Here is a 21,310-nt window from a genome sequence, read left to right as displayed (position 1 = left end):
TGCATATTCTTTGTTTTACACACACAAACACATTGAGATAACACAAATTTCTACACACACAAATTTTGTGACGTGCAGACTTTTTGCAACTTATGCACATTAGTGTACAGTATTCTTTTTGTGTGTTTTGAGACGGAAGGGGAGAAGTGTCTAAGGGAGCTTCCTATCTTAGTGTAGGTGACACATTTCACTAGTGTTATTCACAAATTAAAGAAGAGATGACACCACCACTGCATACATGAACTGATGTGGTTTTACTGTGTTGGCCACTTGGTTAATTTGTATATGCTAGTACAGAATAAAAATGCAAATTTCTGTCTCTGCCCCACTGGCAGTTTTACACACCTGCTCCACCACTTTTTGTCCTCCGAGATGACGTTGCCATCCTTTTCTACTTTTCGTGGTCAGAATGCAGTTATTAAAAACACTCAGTTGATGTGAATGAGAGAATGATGCAAAACACAGAATGGGGTGTCGATGTGTTTCACACAACAGAGAACAAAGGGAGGAATGTGTTTCTTGGAAGCAAGGTGCCTCTTCAATCAACGAATGGCAAGGGAAATCAAATACCATCACTGCTTTCTCTTGTAGCATATTGTGACCGGTCATTAATGTTCAAGCAAATACTTGTCATGATTTAAACTTTAGTTTGCAAACAACTTGGAGTTGTGCATCTTACAGGCATAATGTATTCTGTAAGACTATGAAGAATGCATAATGTTGACATAGAAAGAGAAGCTGTATGACTATATATGAAGACAACAACTACAACTCTCACAGCACTGTCATTGATTAATTTCAAAATATTCAAGCATAATTAAAAAAAAAGAGAGGAAAGCTGAACTTATTCTACACTATAAAGGAGTCTTATAACTCAACCTAATGCTGACTTTTCATTTCCTCCAGAGTATTAAGCAACTGTAAGCTTAATTTCTCCAACCAAGTCTTAGTTAATTATTTGCTGTTTAAAACTCCAGTAGTTTTTAAGGTTTGGAGGGGAAACAGCCAGTTTTATTTATTTCTCTCCCATTCAATAAACAGTACCATGTAGACTATCTCCTGTGTTAAAATAGTGTTGTCTTCACATAAGACTCAAATAATGGTATTAGTCATTCATTTCCTTGTACACATACACCCTGTTGCGTGTTGACAGGTTTATAAGGGTGCAGTGGCAGCCACGGGTGCTGGGAAGCTCCTAGACGACAGCCTTTGAATCCTTGCAGTCCTGAGCAATGGTGCCTGAGTTAGTCTGTTTATTGTCTGCATTTTCTCCCAGATGCTTGACTTGTCTGAAAGATTAATACATTAACAAGAGCGGTAAGGTCCAGGGTTGCACATCTTTAAGACATTTTTATTAGCAGATGGCACATGAGATTCAAAGGTCACCGCAAGGGGGGACATTTTAAAGTGAAACAACAATATTTATGTTCAGATACTATGCTGGTGAGATCATGTGGTAAATGGTTCTGATTAAATTAGTTTACAAATAGCCACTATATATCAGCCTCTTGCTTTTCTCCAACATCGCTTGCTTAACAAAAACATGCTCCTGTCTGGGGTTCAGCCAAACCAGGTTCAGGTAGAGGAAGAGGAATACTGTGCAGCTATCTACCCATGCCTGGTGCACAAACAATTTGATAACTTTTGGTACATTCATTTCATATTATAATCAATCAATCAATCAATCTGTACACTCTGCATGTGATTGTTTCTGATGTCTGCATATGCATACTTAAAAACGAAACAAATGACACGCACAAAGGTAGAGCAGGTGGTGTATTTAACATCCTTCATTGAACTCTAATGTAGTACAAAGCTACTGTACTTCAATTCTGTTTCCCATCTATAATACTGTAGGCTTCACAAGGCAGGATGCTTATCACAGCACTTATTTCACAAATCAGAAATACATGGAAATCTGGCATAATCTGTGGGATATATTATTTGCAAATAGAAATGTGAAGGGCCAGGATGAAATGGATTTAGGTTCCCCCTCCCCATTTTTCATAAACAAATTGAGAAAACAACTAGAAATTTGATTTTAAAAAAAGTTTCCCTGCTGTTTCTTCAGTTTCCTCCCTGGGCCTTCACATCTCTAATTGCAAAGCAACAAAATTTGCCTAGCTCTGCAGTTCTTCACAGACTGATATTTTTTAATGCCCACTATGCAGCTCAGGCGAGAATTCTATACCCACCTCAGAATACGTCCCACTGACCTCTGTGGAGCTTAATTCTGTCTTGACATGTATAGGATTGCACTGTCAGAGGTATTTGACTGGACTGGTTCTAGAAATTATTCTGGCTAAAGGAAAATATGATGTGGACATGGAACTTCTCCACCCTCAATTATTTGCAAGAGACAGCAGCCTCAATGAAAGTGCAGCTTCCTCTAGTAATGTGAATAGGAAGCTTGCTTGCGCAGCAGTTCCATAAAGGTATTGATCTGCTTGTGCACATCAGAATGCGCAGTATTCTAGATTATTGAGAGGTGGACCTTGTGAAGTGCTTAAATGAAGGAAACTTACTCCAAACTATTAAGGTCAAAAACCAAATTCATACTACCTGCCCTCATCTTTATATGGGATCTCTCAGCTGCCAAGAATAAAGATGTTTCTAAAATATGATGAATTCACAGATTTCACCTAGTTAAAAGACCATGTTAAAGAGGATGGTCAAATTATTTATTTGTTATTTAAATTACTTCATCTTAGCACACTAAATGACCCCGGTTAATAACAATCCAAAGAGATTCTGAAACCTACTCTCAGCAATGGCGTGAAATTGTTACAAGCTTTACATGACTATGAGATCAGAAGAGGCCACATATTTTGGAAAGATCTAAGTACATCTACACCATTCATGCAAAAAGTCCAGTTAAGCAAGCACACACGTGCCCAAAAGAATACTGTGAAAGTGGGTCTTACTTTTCAAATGAACCATTTTCAGTCTTTACAGTTCCTTCCAGTGGATCCAGTCCTTGTTCTGAAAACTGTTTCAAGGCACTTAAAGCTGCCTGTAACACAGAGGAATTAAAGAGAAATGATAGATACTGAAGTAGGCATACTATTAGCAATGAGCATGGAATATTTTATGACATCAAATATGTATCAGGGACACAGTGGACGGTGACAAAGCTCAGGGCTATAAAGATGCATTGAAAAAGAGATGGATTAGTGAACAAAGCGACAGCATCGCTACTGGGCTGCCCCTTCCTCCCTCGCCCCCTTCGCTGGACTGCTCCCTCCGCCGCCGCTGCCTCCTCCACTCCCCCTCCAGCGCCCCCCGCAGCCTTTTAGAGGAGGAAAACCAGAAAAATATTTTTTTCCTGATTTTCCTCCTCTAAAAACGAGATGCATCCTATGGTCAGGTGTGTCCTATGGAGAGAAAAATACGGCACTACTAGCTTTTATTCATTTATCTGCAGATCTATAAACCACTTCACAACTGACAGCTACTGAAGTAGTGGATGAAAAAAACACAAACCAAACAAAATAAAATACAAAAGAATACACACTCAATTATGCAGGAGCAATAACATTCCTATATAGATATCCCATAAAATGAATGGGTCACACTTCAGGAAAATCCTTCTTAAACAGATATGTCTTCAATAGCTATCTAAATATCAACGCCAGGTGCTTGTCTTATTTCAGCTGGCCACTAATTCCAGAAGGCTGGAGCTGCAACACTAAAAGCCCAGTTTCTACAGCATACTACACATACTTTTGGGGCATGCAGTACTCTTGGTTGTGGCCCATCTGAGGAGCACAGTTGCTGGGCAGGAATATATGGGGCAAGGAAATGCCACAGGCAGCCAAGTTCCATGCTATTTAGGGCATTAAATTCTAAAAGCAAAATCTTTAACTGCACCCGCCCAGTAGCTTACTGACTGCCAGTGCAGCTCCCTCAGCAGAGGTGTAACATGGTGTCAGTGGGAAGTCCCAGCCAATAGCCTAGTGGTTGCATTCTGCAGCAGAAAGCTCAAGAGAAGTCCCACTAAAAGCCCATGACAGTCATCCAATCTTGAGATTACCAGTGGGAGGGCCACAGTGGCCGAGGTATCTCAGCCCAGGAACAAGTGCAGCCCAGGAACAAGTGCAGCTATCTCACCAACCAAAGCAGATAAAAGGCACTCCTTTTATAGATGAGACTCACTTTCTTTGTTGTTGGTAAGCGTTTTTTGGAAGACAGAAGAACTGCCAGCAAGGGAAGAGTTGCCTCATGAGGTTAGCAAGTTCTAGATTCAGAAGACACCAATGGTTGCCTGGGGGTGGGGGCTGCAGGAAAGATGATGGTCAAAGGGAGAATGCAACCTCCAAAAGCCTAGCTCCACAGGGACACTATGTTATTTTTCTTCATGTTCCCAGACTTAAATGTGATTTTTTTTTATTAAAAAAAATGGAAACTACCTGAACAACACTTTCAGAGCCCCCTTGGGCTGGGATGTAAATGTGCTAGATAAAATTAAAAATATGGGGCTGATCCTTCCTTTGCGAGTGATACCTTCAGCGCATTAATGTTGCTAACTCCTTTCATGCTGGGATCAGCTTAACGAGCGCTGCTGCCCCACTCTAACACCACAATCACACTTCCCGTTTCCTTCTACAAACTGAAACATTTAGAGCTCTTCTCCCACCATTCCGCCTCTCGCTGAATTCCATCAATGTAATATTCAGTATGTATGTTGGTATTTTGTGAATGCTAATCAGACGCCTGACCTTTCAGCAACTTGTGGCACAGGCATGCTCCGGAAGCTCCATTTTAATCAGCTCATATAAGGCTAATCACTTTTCTGGACGGCAGAAAACAAATAGCATGTATGTGCTGTACAGAACTAGCAGAGCTACCGGTATATGCTAGACGTGCACACTGCAGTTCTAGTGCAGAAGCTAAGAAATGTCCTGCACGGATGCGAGTCCATCTGGGAGCCATATGGCTGCCACACTGAGCTTTCTGGAACAAGAGTGGGGCATAGGCATGATAAATAAAAAAATTCAAACTAGGAACACTTTTCTGAACTATCGTCACAGTTGCTTTCATTGCCATTTTCAACAGAGAGCAGCAAGTACATAACAAAATGGGATTAAAGATTCAACAGCTTCATTGTCAAGCTCCCATTAAATGCTTCAGGTTGTGTTCCTGCCGCACTGCTATTTTGTAGCTCCTTAATGAAATATTAACCTAGTTTCTCACGCTGTTTGCAGAATTCATTCATGGGAACCTCTGCTTCTTTCTTTACTCAGAACATCTATCTCTATGTCTTTGAAGGGAATGTCAGCAGTAATGCTGAACGAAAGCATTTGTTCCCGCTGAAGGAATGCCAAGGATAAAAAGGTGAAATACATCTATCTGACGAAATATTGTTTAAAATAAAAACAGGGTAGGATTTGTTACAATACTTAGATGACTGCCTAAAATTGCATCCAGGTAAAGCAGGGATGACCATACAATAAAAAGGTGTGGTCAGCATTACATTCTGCAGTGCATCGCTTAAGAAGTTTTCCTTGCAAAAGCTGGTGCTTAATTAAAGATATCTGATTTCTGAACCCTCCTCATGCTGTCTATCTGCCTATATAAGTAGTTCATAAAGGATGTGGCATGCCACACTGGAATGGCAGGAGAGGATGGCAAGTGTGGTGGAAAGATTCAAGGACAATCAAAGAAACATTTACTGTATATTCCTGCGTATAAGACTACTTTTTAACCCAAGAAAATATTCTCAAAAGTCAGGGTCGTCTTATATGCTTGGTCGTATTTCTTATACGGCGAGTATATCCCAAACTCTATATTTTACCTGGAAAAGTTGGGGGGTCGTCTTATATGCCCAGTCGTCTTATGCGCAGGAATATACGGTAAACATTTCAGTATAGTATAGTATAGTATAGTATAGTGCAGGGTGGTGGTTTTTTTTTTTTGCAGAATATGGATGGATATCTTATCAAAATCAAGCACTGCTAGGAGTTGTTTCTTTTTGTTTTTCAATGTATGGTAAAGGGACCCCTGACCATTAGGTCCAGTCGTGACCGACTCTGGGGTTGCCGCTCATCTCGCATTATTGGCCGAGGGAGCCGGTGTACAGCTTCCAGGTCATGTGGCCAGCATGACAAAGCCGCTTCTGGCAAACCAGAGCAGCACATGGAAATGCCGTTTACCTTCCCGCTGTAGCGGTTCCTATTTATCTACTTGCATTTTGACGTGCTTTCAAACTGCTAGGTTGGCAGGAGCTGGGACCAAGCAACGGGAGCTCATCCCGTCACAGGGATTCGAACCGCCGACCTTCTGATCAGCAAGCCCTAGGCTCAGTGGTTTAACCCACAGCGCCACCTGGGTCCTCGTTTTTCAATGTAATCCTTATCAATAAAAAAACTGGTGTGGCATGAGCAAATTCTATTCTGAAAGTGTGGCCCAGAGAAAAAAGCATGAGATGGACACTTTCTCCATCATCAGAACTTCTTTTAACCTATTAAATGAAGCTGAGATTTTGCACCAGCTTTGCACCACTTCCACCTTTGCACTATGAACTAAATTTCTTTTAGCAAAAACTGAAGCTCACTACCGTACAAGCCCACCTCAAAGCTCCACCCCTTTTTTCAGCATGCTGCACAAATGAGGTGCAAAGTCTTTGTGCTTGGCTTGCCAGCCTCTACTGCAAAGTGAATGAGTTAATTAAGGTTTTGTTCTAAACAGCAGTTAACACGCTATTCTCATCTAAAGTTGCTCTATGTGTGAATATCGTCTAGTATTCAGAAGAGAGTCCTGTTGTCACTACTGTGACTCCACCCACATATCTGCTTTGACTCTGCCCACTTTTTTGTAGGAACCCCTGTCCTGCCCCACTCCGCTCCAAAGGTCAGGCTGAAAAAGGCTCCTCACACCTAGTCTAGTGATAGGAGGCCCTTGGTTTACTCAGTACAATCAGGTTTTAGTTTTATTTATTTATTTATAAAAAATATTTATATACAGTTGTACCTTGGATCTCGAATGCCTTGGCTCCCGAACAAATCGGCTCCCAAACGAATGAAACCTGGAAGTGAGTGTTCTGCTTTTTGAACGATTTTTGGAAACCGAATGTCCAGCGCAGCTTCTGATTGGCTGCAGGAGCTTCCTGCAGCCAATCAGAAGCTGTGCTTTGGTTTCCGAACGTTTTGGAAGTCAAACGGACTTCCGGAACGGATTCTGTTCGACTTCGAAGGTACGACTGTACTTTGCAACAATCATAGAATCATAGAATTGTAGAGTATATAAAAATATAAAGACCTATGGCAATTTACGTGCTGGTACATCCAACGGATATATTGTTCTTTTAAAATGCCAACTGCAAAGTCTATGTCTATTTTATGTGTGTTTGTATTTAAAACTTGTTATCTGTTCTGGGTGGTGTTTAACTTTTTCTCAGAGTAGACCTATTGAAATCAATGTGTAGAAAGTGATCAGGGCCATTCATTTCAATGGGCCTACTCTGAGTCACACTTAGTTGAATACCATGCTCTGTGCCTAAAATATCGTGTATGTATGCCAAAGGAGCTCTGAGTGATCTACATGGTTGCCCCATGCATTATATCCTCTCAACAGCCCTGTGGGATAGAGGTAAGACTGAGAGAAGGCTGAGTGGTTCAGGATTTCAAAGGGAAGGCCCTTCTGGATCAGAGACCTATCCACTTCAGCATCTTGTTTCCCACTGTCAGACACCCATGAGAAGTCCATAAACAGGAGATGAGGGCAAATGTTCCCCAGTGAGGGTGCTGATCTATACCCTTATTTGACCACACCACTAACACAACACCACCCATCGTTATCTCTCCAAAGCATAATCTGATTGGCTGATTGGTTCTGTGACACGATCACATTCTTTACACGATTCATAATTTATTTATTTTTTTGCAGCAGGTGTTTTAGAAGACCATATGCCCTCTCCCTTAATTCCCAGGTGTTGGCAGGTGGTGATTATTTTGACCACTAAATAATGGCAGGCTCTGCTTACCCAGAGCACCAGATATTGTTCAATGCTTCTCCCTTTATGGTCCAGGTGTCCATTCCCCAGTGGCACACGAATTCCAAGAGATCTGGTAATGTACTTTCCCCTCATCCCCCAATGTTTAACTATGGAGAGATAGGTGAGGGAAAATGCATTGGGCAGCAGATTATAATTCTGCAGATGAATTTGGAAGCGGAAGTGTTTGAGCATGGGTAAACCATGGAGAGTCAAAGTCTGCATGGACGTTAAGTGCCTCTGAATGCCAGTTGCTGGGCAGCACAAATAGGGAGAGTACTGTTGCGCTTGTAGGCATCTGGTTGGCTACTTGGAGAAGAGGATGCTGGATTGGATGGAACTTTGGTCTGAGCAGCCTTGTTGTTTTTGTCATTTTATGAGTTTGAGGTGCTATTGGTGGAGATTAAGTGTTGCACTGGATTCTGGGGTCACCAGCGTCTCTTGAACCCGAGTCCTGATGATAACTCATCTACTTTCTCAGGATGTTTTGCATTTCTGATTGAAGTTTGAGGGTAGGCTCACAAAGTCAGTCAGGGAAGTACAAGGACTGGACTGTTTTGTATGTTTGTACACTGCCTTGATAGTTTTATGGGGGTGACCTAGAAATCCTTTAAGTATAAATTGAAAATGACCTAAATGGTCCACATTTATAAGGATCTTCATTAGACCCAACGTCATGCATAATTGTTACTACACTTCAGATGAACTGGGCCTTATGTACACAATCCTTAAAAACTAGGAAAAGCTTGCAAAATTAACGACAGTGAGGGGATATAAGTAGAATAAGTATCTCTGACAAGGATTTTAGCAGAGAATTGTTTTTCCGAAGGCTGAACACTTCCTCAAATGGATTTTTTCTCTCTTACAAAAGAGCATCTGCACAGATATATAGAAATATTTCTCTCCCCCAGAAGATTTTACAACTGCTTTGTGAGCAAAGCCCCATAGGTTATGAAACAGATGTCTTTACACATTTAATGTATCACTTGTTTTCTGTGTAGATACAGCAATGCCAAAAACACAATGCCAACAGGATGCACTACTCGGCTCTTTGTTTGTCTTGGCTGCTCTTCCCATTATAAATATGTGTCTGGATCTGGCTGGAGGTGGATGTTTCCAATCAGTTTGGTCATTTTTAGGTTTCCTTAAGCCAATTAGCAATTAGCAAATCATATTGAAATTTGTTAATTTCTTCCCCCTCTGGTTTTCCCTCTGTGGGGAACTGGATAGTTTGTAATGACAATTTAATAACATGAGGTCATCCTTACACAAAGCAGTTGCATACAGAGGCTTGCTCTAGAAAAATGTGGTTTCAACTCACGTTCTTATGATAATGATTTAATGTTTTTCAGTACAATGTAGGGATATATTTCCTTCGCCTTTTACATCTATGTGACATTTCAGATTCTTCCCAAGATGTCCCTAAATGGTCCACTTGTCTGTGTCTGTCCACTTCACCTTACTGGGAGTGGCACATACTTCTGAAGACAGAGAACACACCTAACTTAATTCTTCATACTTTCCCCTTTTATGGAACTGACACAAATGCTACTAACTTAGCCAATCCACTGTTGTGGCTTACTGTCTCCCATTTCTCTATGGTGTGAGAAGCTACTGCCTAATTCTAATGGACCCATTCATTAAATGCTCTTAATTAGGGATTTTGACAACCATATAATGGGGGCTGAAGGGAAAGGACAAAAGAAACACAATGATCTCTTATAGGACTTCCGCAGTAAGAAGCTTTAAGCCTTCTGGTGCTTGCAGCCACTATTTATTTATTGGCTGTTTTGTTTTAGACACATGCCTTAGTTTTCTTGTAAGAAACCAAAGCCGCTAATAGTAAACAAGCTAGAACAACACCAAAATAATCAAAATAGAAATCCAATAAACTTGGCGCCACATTGGATACAAGCCTGTATTTCTATCCTGCACTTGAGTCTTTTTCACTCCATGCCAGTACAGATTCCTTTGCACCATGCAGACTTCAGGACCACTCATCAGCCACCTACAGTTTTGGAAACCTTCTGAGCTGAATTAGTGGAACTTACAAGAAGGTTTCAGGGCCCTCTATTAGGATATTTCAGCCCTATAAACTCCTCCATGGCCCCCAAGTGAGTGAGTTGGTCTTTTCCCAATATTATTCCATTCCATCCATCTAGGGAGAATGGCAATTTGGTAAGTAGTAAAATCACTACTACACCTGTGAGCAAAGCATATAGATCTCTTATACAAAAAGTGGAAGAAGTGAATTTCTAACAGATCTGTCTTCTCAAGCCCCTGTCCATTGTTTTTATCAGGGACATATTCATCTAACAGCCCTATTAACCACTTAAACAGACCACTACACGAGCCTAAGTGCTCCATCAGATACTTCTGCTTTAGCAGATCTAAGTCAATGGACTGACATCTGGCTTCAAATTTCTCTGTGGTTTTTAAAACAAATGATTTCGTTCCAATCCTGTCCTTTATGGGCAAAAATTAATTACTGGGGTACAAACCCTTGAATTTCATTGAAACAAATGATGTCCATGTTTGACTGCTTGAAAGGGCATGCGTGTTTCTTGGGGGTGCGGGGAACTATGCCTGCTTTTTAGTGTGCAAATGTAAGTAATTAGTTTCCAAGAATTCCAAAGCGCCTTAATTTTTTGCACATGTTTTAAAAATTCTTCTTGATGATATTCTTCAAAAAGGTCTGACTCCAGTCAGCTTCACTCAACTCATACTGCATTGTCCTAACACAGTGGTGTCAAGACCAAGTTTGCAAATTTATCCTGCCTAGAGGTAAATGTAGAGGCAAGGTGACAATTTAAAGCTGACACAATTTAGGGGAGGGAGGTAATGGCTGCCAAGGCAGCACTTTATGCCCCTTCATCTGTGTTGGTCTCATATAGGGACAACAGCAAAGATCAAATGCTCACCCCCTATGACAGCATAGGCTTGCTGGGAGTGGAGAAAGCAGCAACAGAAAGAAGCAGAGGAAAAATTAGCACTAATGGATCTTTCAGCTCAGGGGTGGCTAACCTGTGGCCCTCCAAATGTTGATGTACTACAGCTCCCATCACTTCTGACCCTCAGCCATGCTGACTGGGGCTGGAGGGAGTTCGGAGTCCAACAACATCTGGATGGTCACAGATTAGTCAACCCTGTTCTAGTTATTTTTGTTTTGAAATCAGCAAAATAAGAGAAGAGAAACCAGTAGCACAGTGAGGGAATTCTGAAACCCCCTTTCACTAAGTTACAGTGCTTGAAGGACTAGACCAGGCATCCCCAAACTTCGGCCCTCCAGATGTTTTGGAGTACAATTCCCATCTTCCCTGACCACTGGTCCTGTTAGCTAGGGATCATGGGAGTTGTAGGCCAAAACATCTGGAGGGCCGCAGTTTGGGGATGCCTGGACTAGACAGTACTCTTTTTAAAATTATTTTTCCTACCTCAACAACCACTCCATCTCACTCCATGTTAACAGATTCCACATAATTAAAGTCTACAGGTTCTCCATCAGGACTCTTCCTATGCCACTATAGCATTCTATGGAAGTCATGAAACCGAGACTAGACACTCCGCAGAACATCAAAGTTAGTTCATAACATATGTCAGTTGCCTTTGGGTCTATAATAAATGAAAAATATTCATATATCAACTACGTCTGTATTTCACCTCTGTTCTACAGTGAACACTCAAAATTCCTCACATATCTGTAAAAATATATGGTTATGATGCCGGCAATCGCAAAACTGTACCTATATGCCTGGTTTAAAGGTGCAGGTTACTCATTGATTTGTCTAGTTGCTAATTAGGCTGAAATCTCTTACTTGCTTAACTGGGAGCAAATGCCAAAGCACTTAATAGGTTTTTCTTCTGAGTAGACATGCATAGGATTGTGCTGTTGGTCCCTTGCATCTCCATAATTCTGATTCTATGAAGACCAATCAGAAAATGTGACTTAACTGAGAAACTGTTACCTGAATTCGCAACCACTGACTTTAGCAAGGGATCTTTAACAGCCCTCTGTAACCAGGCACTACCATCCCCAGCTGATTAGATTTCACACAGACCAGGGTCAACATCTGTTTAAAAAATTAATTTCAGAATGGTTATTCACACTGCACAATGCAAGTCTTAATTACCTGATTTAAGCCCTCCCCCCCCCACTTGTTCTGTCCCATGTATATTAATCTGATTAACTCATGTAATTTACATGGAAAGGGATTAATGTCTGCACAAAGGGATCTTTAAACAGTGTGCACCAGGATGTGTGCAGTAGCTGTGCCTGCGAGAGAGGAGATGAAAGGGGAGGAGGAGAGAGAGCTAATGCATTTAGACTTCTCCTAGAGAGTACACATTTACAAATGCAACATTTAGTTTAAAACATTTGGGAAAGAGTGTGCTGCTTAGCACCGGCTTCAGGCTACTTTACCCTATGCGGCTAACTTTTACATGGCAAACAATCTATCCAGATGCAAATCTGATTGCTGGCATCATAGGGAATTTAAAGCAAGGATTAACTGTTCTTGAACGGTTCCCCCCACCCCCATGTGTTAGGAACAAACAGGCTTTCTAGCAACATCAACCAAGAATGTCTTCTTCTACCCATTTCTTTTTTAAATTACGAAGACAGATGTATTGTTTGATTTTCCCTGTGTCCTCCTATTTTAATATATTCAACCTCCATATATTTTTAATGAATTGTGTGGAATTTGTACTGTCAATCTACCGGGGGGGGGGGGGGGGAGCCAATTGTTTCTGCTAACTTCCTAGCCCTTTTACTCTGACATTTGCATTTTGCTCAATGTCAATGGACAAAAAGCCAAGGCATATATACCTTGACTTCAGAGTAGTGTGAAACACGTAACACTACTACCTTACTGAAGGGATGGGAGGCCTCCCAGGAGCCACCTATATGACACCTTCAGGTCTGTGACAGGTTGCAATAAAAATGTAATAAAATAAACAAAGTCAAATCAAATCCTTGAAACAGTTCTAAGCAAAAATGAAAACAACAAAAAGTAGTCTGAAGAAAAATAATTATTTATTTGATGTGATTAGATCTCACCTTTATCATCCTTGGCTTATCCACAATCTGATGTGCACATAGAGCTGTCTGCCCAAAGGCAGCTGCATGAATTTGAAAGGTGGACCATTTACATATAAGTCAAAGTGCACATATAACTCCTGAATGGGGCATTTAGTTATAAAACATGTATCCATTCCTTTCCTCCAGGAGCTCAAGGTAATGTGAATCATAGCGTATAGATAGGTCCCAAGTGGTTTATCATCCAGGCATCAATCAGATCCAGAAGCGCTTTGCTTCAGATAAATTCTTGTAGATATGCAGTTGCTGGGTATGTTTTATGGGTTTTGCAATGGTTTTATTATAATGCATTGTTGATTATTTTATGCTGTGCCTTTGGTTCCCCCCCCCTAAATCTCACAGAGACTTTTCCCTCCTTTTCTATTAAATTACTAACAAGCTAATGAATTAATTAAATGGCTGAACAAATAAATTCGTAATTATTGCTTTATGTACCTTAGATCACATTCCAGAAGGAGACTTGCTACAGATCAAACTCAGCCATGCTAGTTTTAGAAGGATTCCAGCCAAGCTCCCTCCGTGATATGCAAGTGGTATCTATAGGGAAACATTCAATCACGACAATCCTCAGCTGCATTCTGGAATGGGCTGGCTCAGTCGGTAGAGCATAAGACCATCTTAATATCAGGGTTGTGGGTTCGAGCCCCATGATGGGCAAAATATTCCTGCACTGCCTGGGAGTTCTTTCTGACTCTACAATTCTATGATTCTATGAGTCCTAGGAGGGCACATGGTGTCTCATACAGAGTAGCAAAAGGCTAGTTCATAGATGTTTTGATTTAAACAAAAGTGGTACCAAATAAGTGCTCGTGTGTCATAGCTGCCAAGTTATCCCTTTTTTAAAGGGATTTTCCCTTATGCTGAATAGGCTTCCTCGCGAGAAAAGGGAAAACTTGGCAGCTATGTCGTGTGTATTAATATAATATGGGGGATTGGCTTATCATGAATATGGCCGGCAGCAATTCCCATTATTGTGGTGGTAATTTATACGGCCATTTCACTCACAGGGAGTGCTGGCAGCTGTACCATGTCTATTTGATTCATACATTAACTTGTCTGTGTAAATGTGAGCCAAGGACAGCTGTAACTGCTCATGCATAGAATGAAATATCTTAAGTAAATCTGTTTACTTTTAAATGTGTTTGTAGGAGGGGAAGTATTGGTTTGTTTTTGTTCTTGTTTTTATTATGTATTTTGCACATTATGTATTTTTATGTTGCGAAACGCCCTGTGATCTTCAGATGAAGGGCATTATACAAATTTAATTAATTAATTAATTACCTGCCAACAACAAGAACAACAACAAAGTAAACCAAACCTACATTTATGGTTTATGTGGGGCAGCTGTCCATATACAATCATGGACTAAGGTTCAACTAAAGACATGTGTAACGCTCTCCTACTCAAATTACCTGTAGTAAAATTCTTTCAATTGCTTTTGTAGGCTGCACTATGCCTTATGAATGCCCAACAATTGTAAATTCAAGTCTGGCTCACAAAAGGGAATGTTAATAAATCAGTCCTTAAAGTTTTACTTTTTTTTGCTTTGGCTCAATACCTTAAGTTGTAGTTAAATACAAAAGGAAATGCATATTAGAGTCAAGTTTTCAGTTTTATATTGCATGACTGGAGACTGCTGGGAGGAAGTTTTAATGTCTGATGTTTTATTGTATTTTTAATATTTTGTTGGAAGCTGCCCAGAGTGGCTGGGGAAACCCAGCCAGTTGGGCGGGGTGTAAATAATAAAATATTATTATTAGAAACGCTATGGTGCACCTGTAGCAGCAAAACTGGACATGGTCATCTGCCCCACTAGCAATAAAACATGTCTCTCCCATATCAGTCTCTACAACCCCAGCATGTGCTGTAACGCTCCAATGGTTTGACTTTACTCACGAAGGCGCACCCTTCCATTGTCTTCCAAGACAGACAGGTGCCAACATTACATGTGACCTATTTACTTACTTCATTTAGACTGACTATTCTTGGTTTTCGGCCACAGTATATTAGTACGTTAATTTGGTGTATGGAATCTTAATTATCTTGTTTGAGGCTGAAAGTGTTCACTCCCACCAGTAGATTTTTGAACATCGAGAATATTTCTAAAACGAGTACTGTATGTAGGGAAGGATTCTGCAGGGCCGACTCAAGGCATTTTGCTGCTTGAAGCAAAGGCGAAAATGGTGCTTCTGTCCCATTCCACATACAGAAACCAACTGGACTGGGAGTTCAATCTTACATTAACACTAGCATTAGGGCAGCATCCTACACCCGCACCTCAGGGCAGCAAGGGTAGTTATGACTGTGCAGGACAGTCTGCACAGCACACATAGCTCTGTATTCCAACTCAACAGCTTGGTCAGAAGGCTCAGAAGAAACAGCTGAATGACTGCCACCATAACCACCCAGGCACCAGCTGTCAGATATGGTTCCCTCACCCTCCCTAATGGTGGGGCCAGTCCTGAAATTCTGCAGTCCCACCCAGAGGTTTTGCTACAAAACAGACGGCATATATTTTTTGTTAAACAAACGAAGAAACAGAATATTTTCATAATACTTTTTCTCCCCACCCATCCTCTTCCCAAACCTGATGTGTTGTCTGTATATGTATGTGGAAGGAGAATATTAACTAAGAACATTATCTGTGAGGAAGTCACTTTGTAGAGGAAGTTCATGTGAATGTGCTCCCGACAATGAATGCAACTGCCCCCCCCGCTTGCCCTGAGTAGATGGATGACCATAAAGCAAATCCATTTGTTTTGCTGGGATGGTTTACAGAGGAAGATTTTGTACTATTTGTTTTGCTTTTATTGAAAGATAAAAAGGGGGGAAAACACACACATACACACACGCTATTTTTCACTTTAAAGACAGAAAGGATATTATTTCAAAGGTCTATTTGTTTAGCTACAGATGCTTTTGCTCTAGAAACAAGTCTTTGAATATCACATTTATTTTAAGAATATATTAAGTTCAAGAAAAGGAGGATTACATGACTGTTCTCCCAGATGAAAAGACCTTTACGTTTAACTGCCTGTCAGTCTACACAGAGACAGGCACCTTAAATTATTTGTAAACAGCAGCACATGATTTTACCCACGGCAAATGACTTCCTGCTAAGATCCAATTCCAGATTAAACTTTTTACTGTGATGTACAATATACAAGGGTATTTTAATACTTAAATTTCTAGTGTTATTATCCTGCTATTAGCACTATGATCTTTACAATAATTATCTCATTTCTCTTCAGAAAAATTATGTGAGGAAACCACATCCATTTCATGCTATACCCTGGGAAGTGAGAGAATTACTTGTCCAAGACAAGCAAAAGAATTCATAGCTACCATACTTTTATCTTTTACACTAACACCAATTTGTTAAATTCAAGTTTGTTTCCATTCATGTCACCAAACTGGGCAGTTCTGGGTACACAAATGTCAGGAGCGAGTCAGCAATAAATCACACAAAGTAAGTGAAGTTAACTCTTTATTAGAAGAACAGGATCTGCTCAGGCCTAATGAGCATAGAAACTCTTCTTGGGTAGGCCTTGTCCCTATGAGGCAGCTGTGGAGACTGAAGGTCCCCACCTTCCCACAGCTGCCTAAGTCTCCTCCTCTCCCAAGCAATCTGAGACTAGGCCGGCATGCCTGATTTTGCTCCTCCCACTTCATACCTCTCCTGGTCCCGGGAGACCAGAGGGAATGGGAACTTGTCGCAGCAAGAGGGTGAAGACACCCTTGCTTCTTCATCAGCCGAACTCATCACTGTCTGTTGGCCTCCCTCCTCTCCTGCTTTTGCATTTCTCTCTGCCACAGACTTTCCCTGCTCACTAAAGCCTGTTACTTCTTCAGCTTCTGACATCTCGTCCTCCCAGTCTGCTCCCTCTTCTTCCTCTGACCACTCATCATCATCCCACCACCAATCCCCTGGCTCTGAGCCTTCTTCCCTTGGGGGTTCCCCAGTTGTTGCCTCCCACTATTCCTCTGTGTCCACGCAGTCCATAACATCCAATGGATTTATACTGCAGAAGTGCCCCTGCCAAGTTAATGGAATTTTTGAGACCTCCACATATGCATTAAACAACACATGAAGCTATGGATGAGGATATGGACCACAGAATAATGGCCCAACAAATGTGGTGTAGTGGTTAGGGTGTCTGGCTAGGACCTGGATGACTAGGGTTCACAACCCCACCTGGCCACGAAGCTCACTGGGTGACCTTGGGCCAGTCAGTCATTCTCAGCCTAACCTACCTCACAGGATTGTTGTGAGGATAAAATGGGGAGGAGGAGAACTATGTTTGCCACCTTGAGCTCGCTGGAGGAAAGGTGGGATACAAATGCAATCAATCAATCAATCAAAAATGTTCTGCTTCTTTCCTAAAGATGGCCATTATCTTGGCTTGCCATAATGGGTCACAGCAGTGTTATAATCCTACAATGTAGGCATCTTCACTCTGCCTATGATCCACAAGGTCTCATTTTTTGCCTTCTGAACTCTACATTAAGGTGACACCAGTTGATACAAAACTACAAATGAAAAAAGCCCAAGTGTGATCTCTTTTACAAAAGCATAATGTTTGTTCAGTTGTACCAGGCTCCTGATTAAAGGTCAGAAACAGGCTCAGGGTCTCGATGAAGAACTGCTGTGAAGCAGTTAGCAGTGCAATTTTGTCCTTGATAACGGCTGATGACTTGTCTGCATCCCACTTCAACCTCTAACTGTTAGCTCCTTTAATGGAAGTGCCTATAAAGATCCTCCCTAAAATATGCTTTTCCAGCACACTTAATGTCTTTTAATGTCTTTCCAATTAAATCCAGATGTGAAAAGCTTAAGGAACAGTTCTCAGGGCTGAAAAAGATGACATAAATCTTGCAGCTGACAGAGATCCCACTGAGCTTGGTTGGGGAAACTCACAGAGGACTTGTTGTGGGCCAGAAAAGCTGCTGGGTATAAAGACAGATGTGTACACTCCTATTGAAAATGCTGAAATAAAGAAAAGCCTCCTGAAATAGACCAGGGCACTAAAAAACACTGTAAGCCCAATCCTGCAGGGTACAGAATGCACCCTGAGAGGTTGTGATCTCTCTCAATTCCCACTACCCAGCACAGTCAATTTGTACAGAGAGTACTGAGCATTTCACAAGGGGAGGTCTCTTCTCTCCCCTCTCTCTAATAATGAATAAAAGGTCATCTCCTGCAGGATCACCACACACCAATTCCAGCAGGAGTATAGCATACTCTTCACTTCTCAGGAGGGGCTCATCACCCTGCAGAATCCCATCCACTTACCTCTTCCTCCACAAAGCAGGTTAGTGGCCTGCTTGCTTGCTTTGCTAAAGTTTACAAACTGCAATATTAATTACAGATTGTCACTAATCAGATGAGAATCTAGGCACTCCCAATGACTGAACAATGCCGCTGGGTGAGTGCTGTTTATGCAGCTGGCAACCACCGTTATTCCCAAAGCTAATTTTTGCCACAGTAAGAATTCTTTTTCCTCACCAGATGCTAAGAAGTGGATTAGCCCAAGTTATCTCCATTTAAAGAAAGGGGGAGGCCCACAAGTTGGGTTTTACACTGTTTCTTGGGGTTACTAAAGTTTCTGAACTGCATTATATTTTTCAGTGCTCTTCCAATATTTTCTGAATATTGTAACCAGGAATGTGACTGTGGGGAAATGACAGGATTTTTCAGAAGGGACATTATTTCTGAGTGGAAGTTCAGATGATCAGTGGTGGCTTTTCTGATGGAAAGAATGACATAGGAGACAATCCAATAATTTCATTTCATGCCAAGGCATGTGCCATACCTGAGTTAGGGTATGACTGGCATTGCAGAAACACATGATGAGCTGTATTATTAAGCATGGATTACTAAAACGGGTGACCAAATATTGATTGTTCCTATACCTACTGTACCTAATATCCACACCAACACATTCCCATTCCTTAAGACTTGACAGTCTCCAACAACCTGAAACTATTTTAACCCTTCTCTCAACCTCTGTGGGATATTGGCAGGGAAATCCCAAGAATTGCGCCATTCTCCTTTCTTCTGGGTGGGTTCAATATATTTTGCTGCCTGGCATGAGGGACAAGATGTACAGAAAACGTCTGGACTGGGAGCTGAATCTTACTTCAACAATGGTGACAGGATAGTGTCCTTCACTGTACCTGAGATGGCAGGCTACTTTAGGGGGTCGAGCATGGGCTGTGTAGCATACACAGCTCTGTCCTTCCACAGAGGGGAAAGGCTAGGGGGCAGGAAGGAGGCTGCCACCTGAAGAGGTCATCTCACTTTGTCCAATGATAGGGCTGACCCTGCTCTTTTCATTTCAAAACAAAGACTCGCCGAATGAGCAAATGTGCAGGAGGCTCTCACAAAATGCCCATCGCCTGGCAACAATGCAATAATCAGACGCCAGAGGTCTGTGGTCACTCCCTGAATTTCCTGTGCTTGGAACAACCATGTTACTCCCAAAGTGTTTGAACTGCATGTGTAACGGGAAGGAGCAGTGAACCGAAATATCTATTGTGCTAATGGAGACCACCAGGATGGCACTGATTTATGTATTTTCTTTACATTTTATGATACAGAAATATTCTCTTCTAAATTGCATTGTTCTGGCACACTGCCATTGCTTGGGTATGCAATATGCCACATTCCACATTCAGTCCACTATTCTTGCAAACATGATTGTGTATAATCCAGCTCGCGAAACTGTTTGGACCACCTTTAAAATCTGATAATGAAAATAAAAACATATATGTTATTTTTTTTATCAGTGGCATTTATACCAAAGGGCTGGACCCATTCTCAGGGGTCTTAGATACCATATGTAAAGATAGATTTCTCTATCTTTAAAGCAAGGATAGTAATATTTAGCAATCATTTTCTGAACTCTGCAATAATAGCATTCATCTTGGATTCCAAATAATTTTTTTTTGTTTAAAACTAAGATGACAATAAAGAAGTTCCAAGAGCTTTAAGCAAAGCCCAACCCTGATCTGTACTAATTGATAACACTAGTATCCATGAGTCAGAAGAAACTATGAGCAGAATGGTTAGTATGTGGATATGGGATTACAAGATTTAAAAGCAACATTTAAAGTCCTATATTCAGGACTTTGGCTGAAAAATAAAGGAAAGGGCACATTTGTTCCTGGTCACTGAATTTTTAACCTGGGTCTGCTGCTCCTGCTGCTAAGCTCTAACACATTCTCTCCTAACCCACAACAACATCTAGTAATCCTAACTTTTGGTGCTTGGTGGTTAAGAAGTGAATTTTCAGGAAGGGAGAAAACTTAAACAGGGAGACTGGCTGGCTAGTATCTCGCTCCATCACTGCAATGCATTAAGACAGCCAAAATTCTAACTTGTAAGAAAGGGTTCGTTTGATCCCTGTTTTTCAAATTAGATGTGGCAGGGTCTGATTTACCTTTCTTCTCCCTTGGAAGGCTCTGGCAATCTTTGGGGAACCCAAAGTATACTATTAAGCTGGGTGGCTGCTGTTATCTTTCCCAGCCCCCACTGGGTGCAGAAATACTGAATCATAGGCTGGAGAAAAGCATCTCAGGTTTCAACCTCAAGGTGTAATTGCTCATTCAAGTCTCTTTAGAAGTTGCCTGCATCTGGCGCAGAAAAATGATCGGGATTGTTTTTCTTTCTGGAAGAGCAGAGAAAGACTGTATTTTCTCTTACTTTTTATAATTTTCTCTATTCGTTACTATGGCAGAACCATTTTTATAGAAGAATTCTATACAGTACAACTCTGAGCCTTAGTTATCGAGTCTACTGTTTGGATCTCGTTACACTTTGCAGACCTCCATGGTAGTTTAGCTGCTGCAAGTTTACAAATACTTCAGGGTTCTAATCAGCCAAATGATTTGACCCAAACATATGTTGCCACTTATTTGAAAATAGCAAAATATGCTTACAAGGTGTGTGTGTGTGTGTGTGTGTGTGTGTGTGTGTGTGTGAGAGAGAGAGAGAGAGAGAGAGAGAGAGAGAGAGAGAGAGAGAGAGAGAGAGAGAATGTTATCAACAGCTACAAAGAACACAATGACATACCCTGAGTGTTTGTTTTCATGGAAGCCAACAGCAGAACAACATTAGTTCCAGAAAAAAATGAGGCTTTTACACACTCATTCTTACAGAGGGCAATAGTGTAATATTCCAAGAGAGGGAGGGACCAAGAGGATTGATTGTCCATCCACTACAG

General features: G+C 41.2%; 1 protein-coding gene across 5 annotated transcripts in view; it reads right to left on the bottom strand.

Annotated features, from left to right (window-relative positions):
* Nucleotides 1-231: 231 nt before the first annotated feature.
* Nucleotides 232-21,310, bottom strand: part of STAU2 (staufen double-stranded RNA binding protein 2) — a 144,700-nt gene continuing 123,621 nt past the window's right edge. For 3 of the 5 annotated variants that reach the window (XM_035125952.2, XM_035125951.2, XM_060277748.1), the window contains 2 exons: nt 2,925-3,013; nt 232-1,289 (listed from right to left, as the gene is read on the bottom strand). In XM_035125952.2, coding sequence (XP_034981843.1) covers nt 1,196-1,289; nt 2,925-3,013 — 183 coding nt within the window. In that variant the 3' untranslated portion in view covers nt 232-1,195. Of the gene's footprint in view, nt 1,290-2,562; nt 2,643-2,924; nt 3,014-11,411; nt 13,623-21,310 lie in introns of those variants that run through there. The other 2 variants (XR_004693237.2, XM_035125953.2) reach the window with 2 other exon arrangements.

Source organism: Zootoca vivipara, chromosome 8, assembly GCF_963506605.1.
Source record: "Zootoca vivipara chromosome 8, rZooViv1.1, whole genome shotgun sequence".
NCBI classification, from domain to species: Eukaryota; Metazoa; Chordata; class Lepidosauria; order Squamata; family Lacertidae; genus Zootoca; species Zootoca vivipara.
Note: the sequence above shows the minus strand (reverse complement) of the source record. Positions and strands in the feature narration are given on the sequence as shown.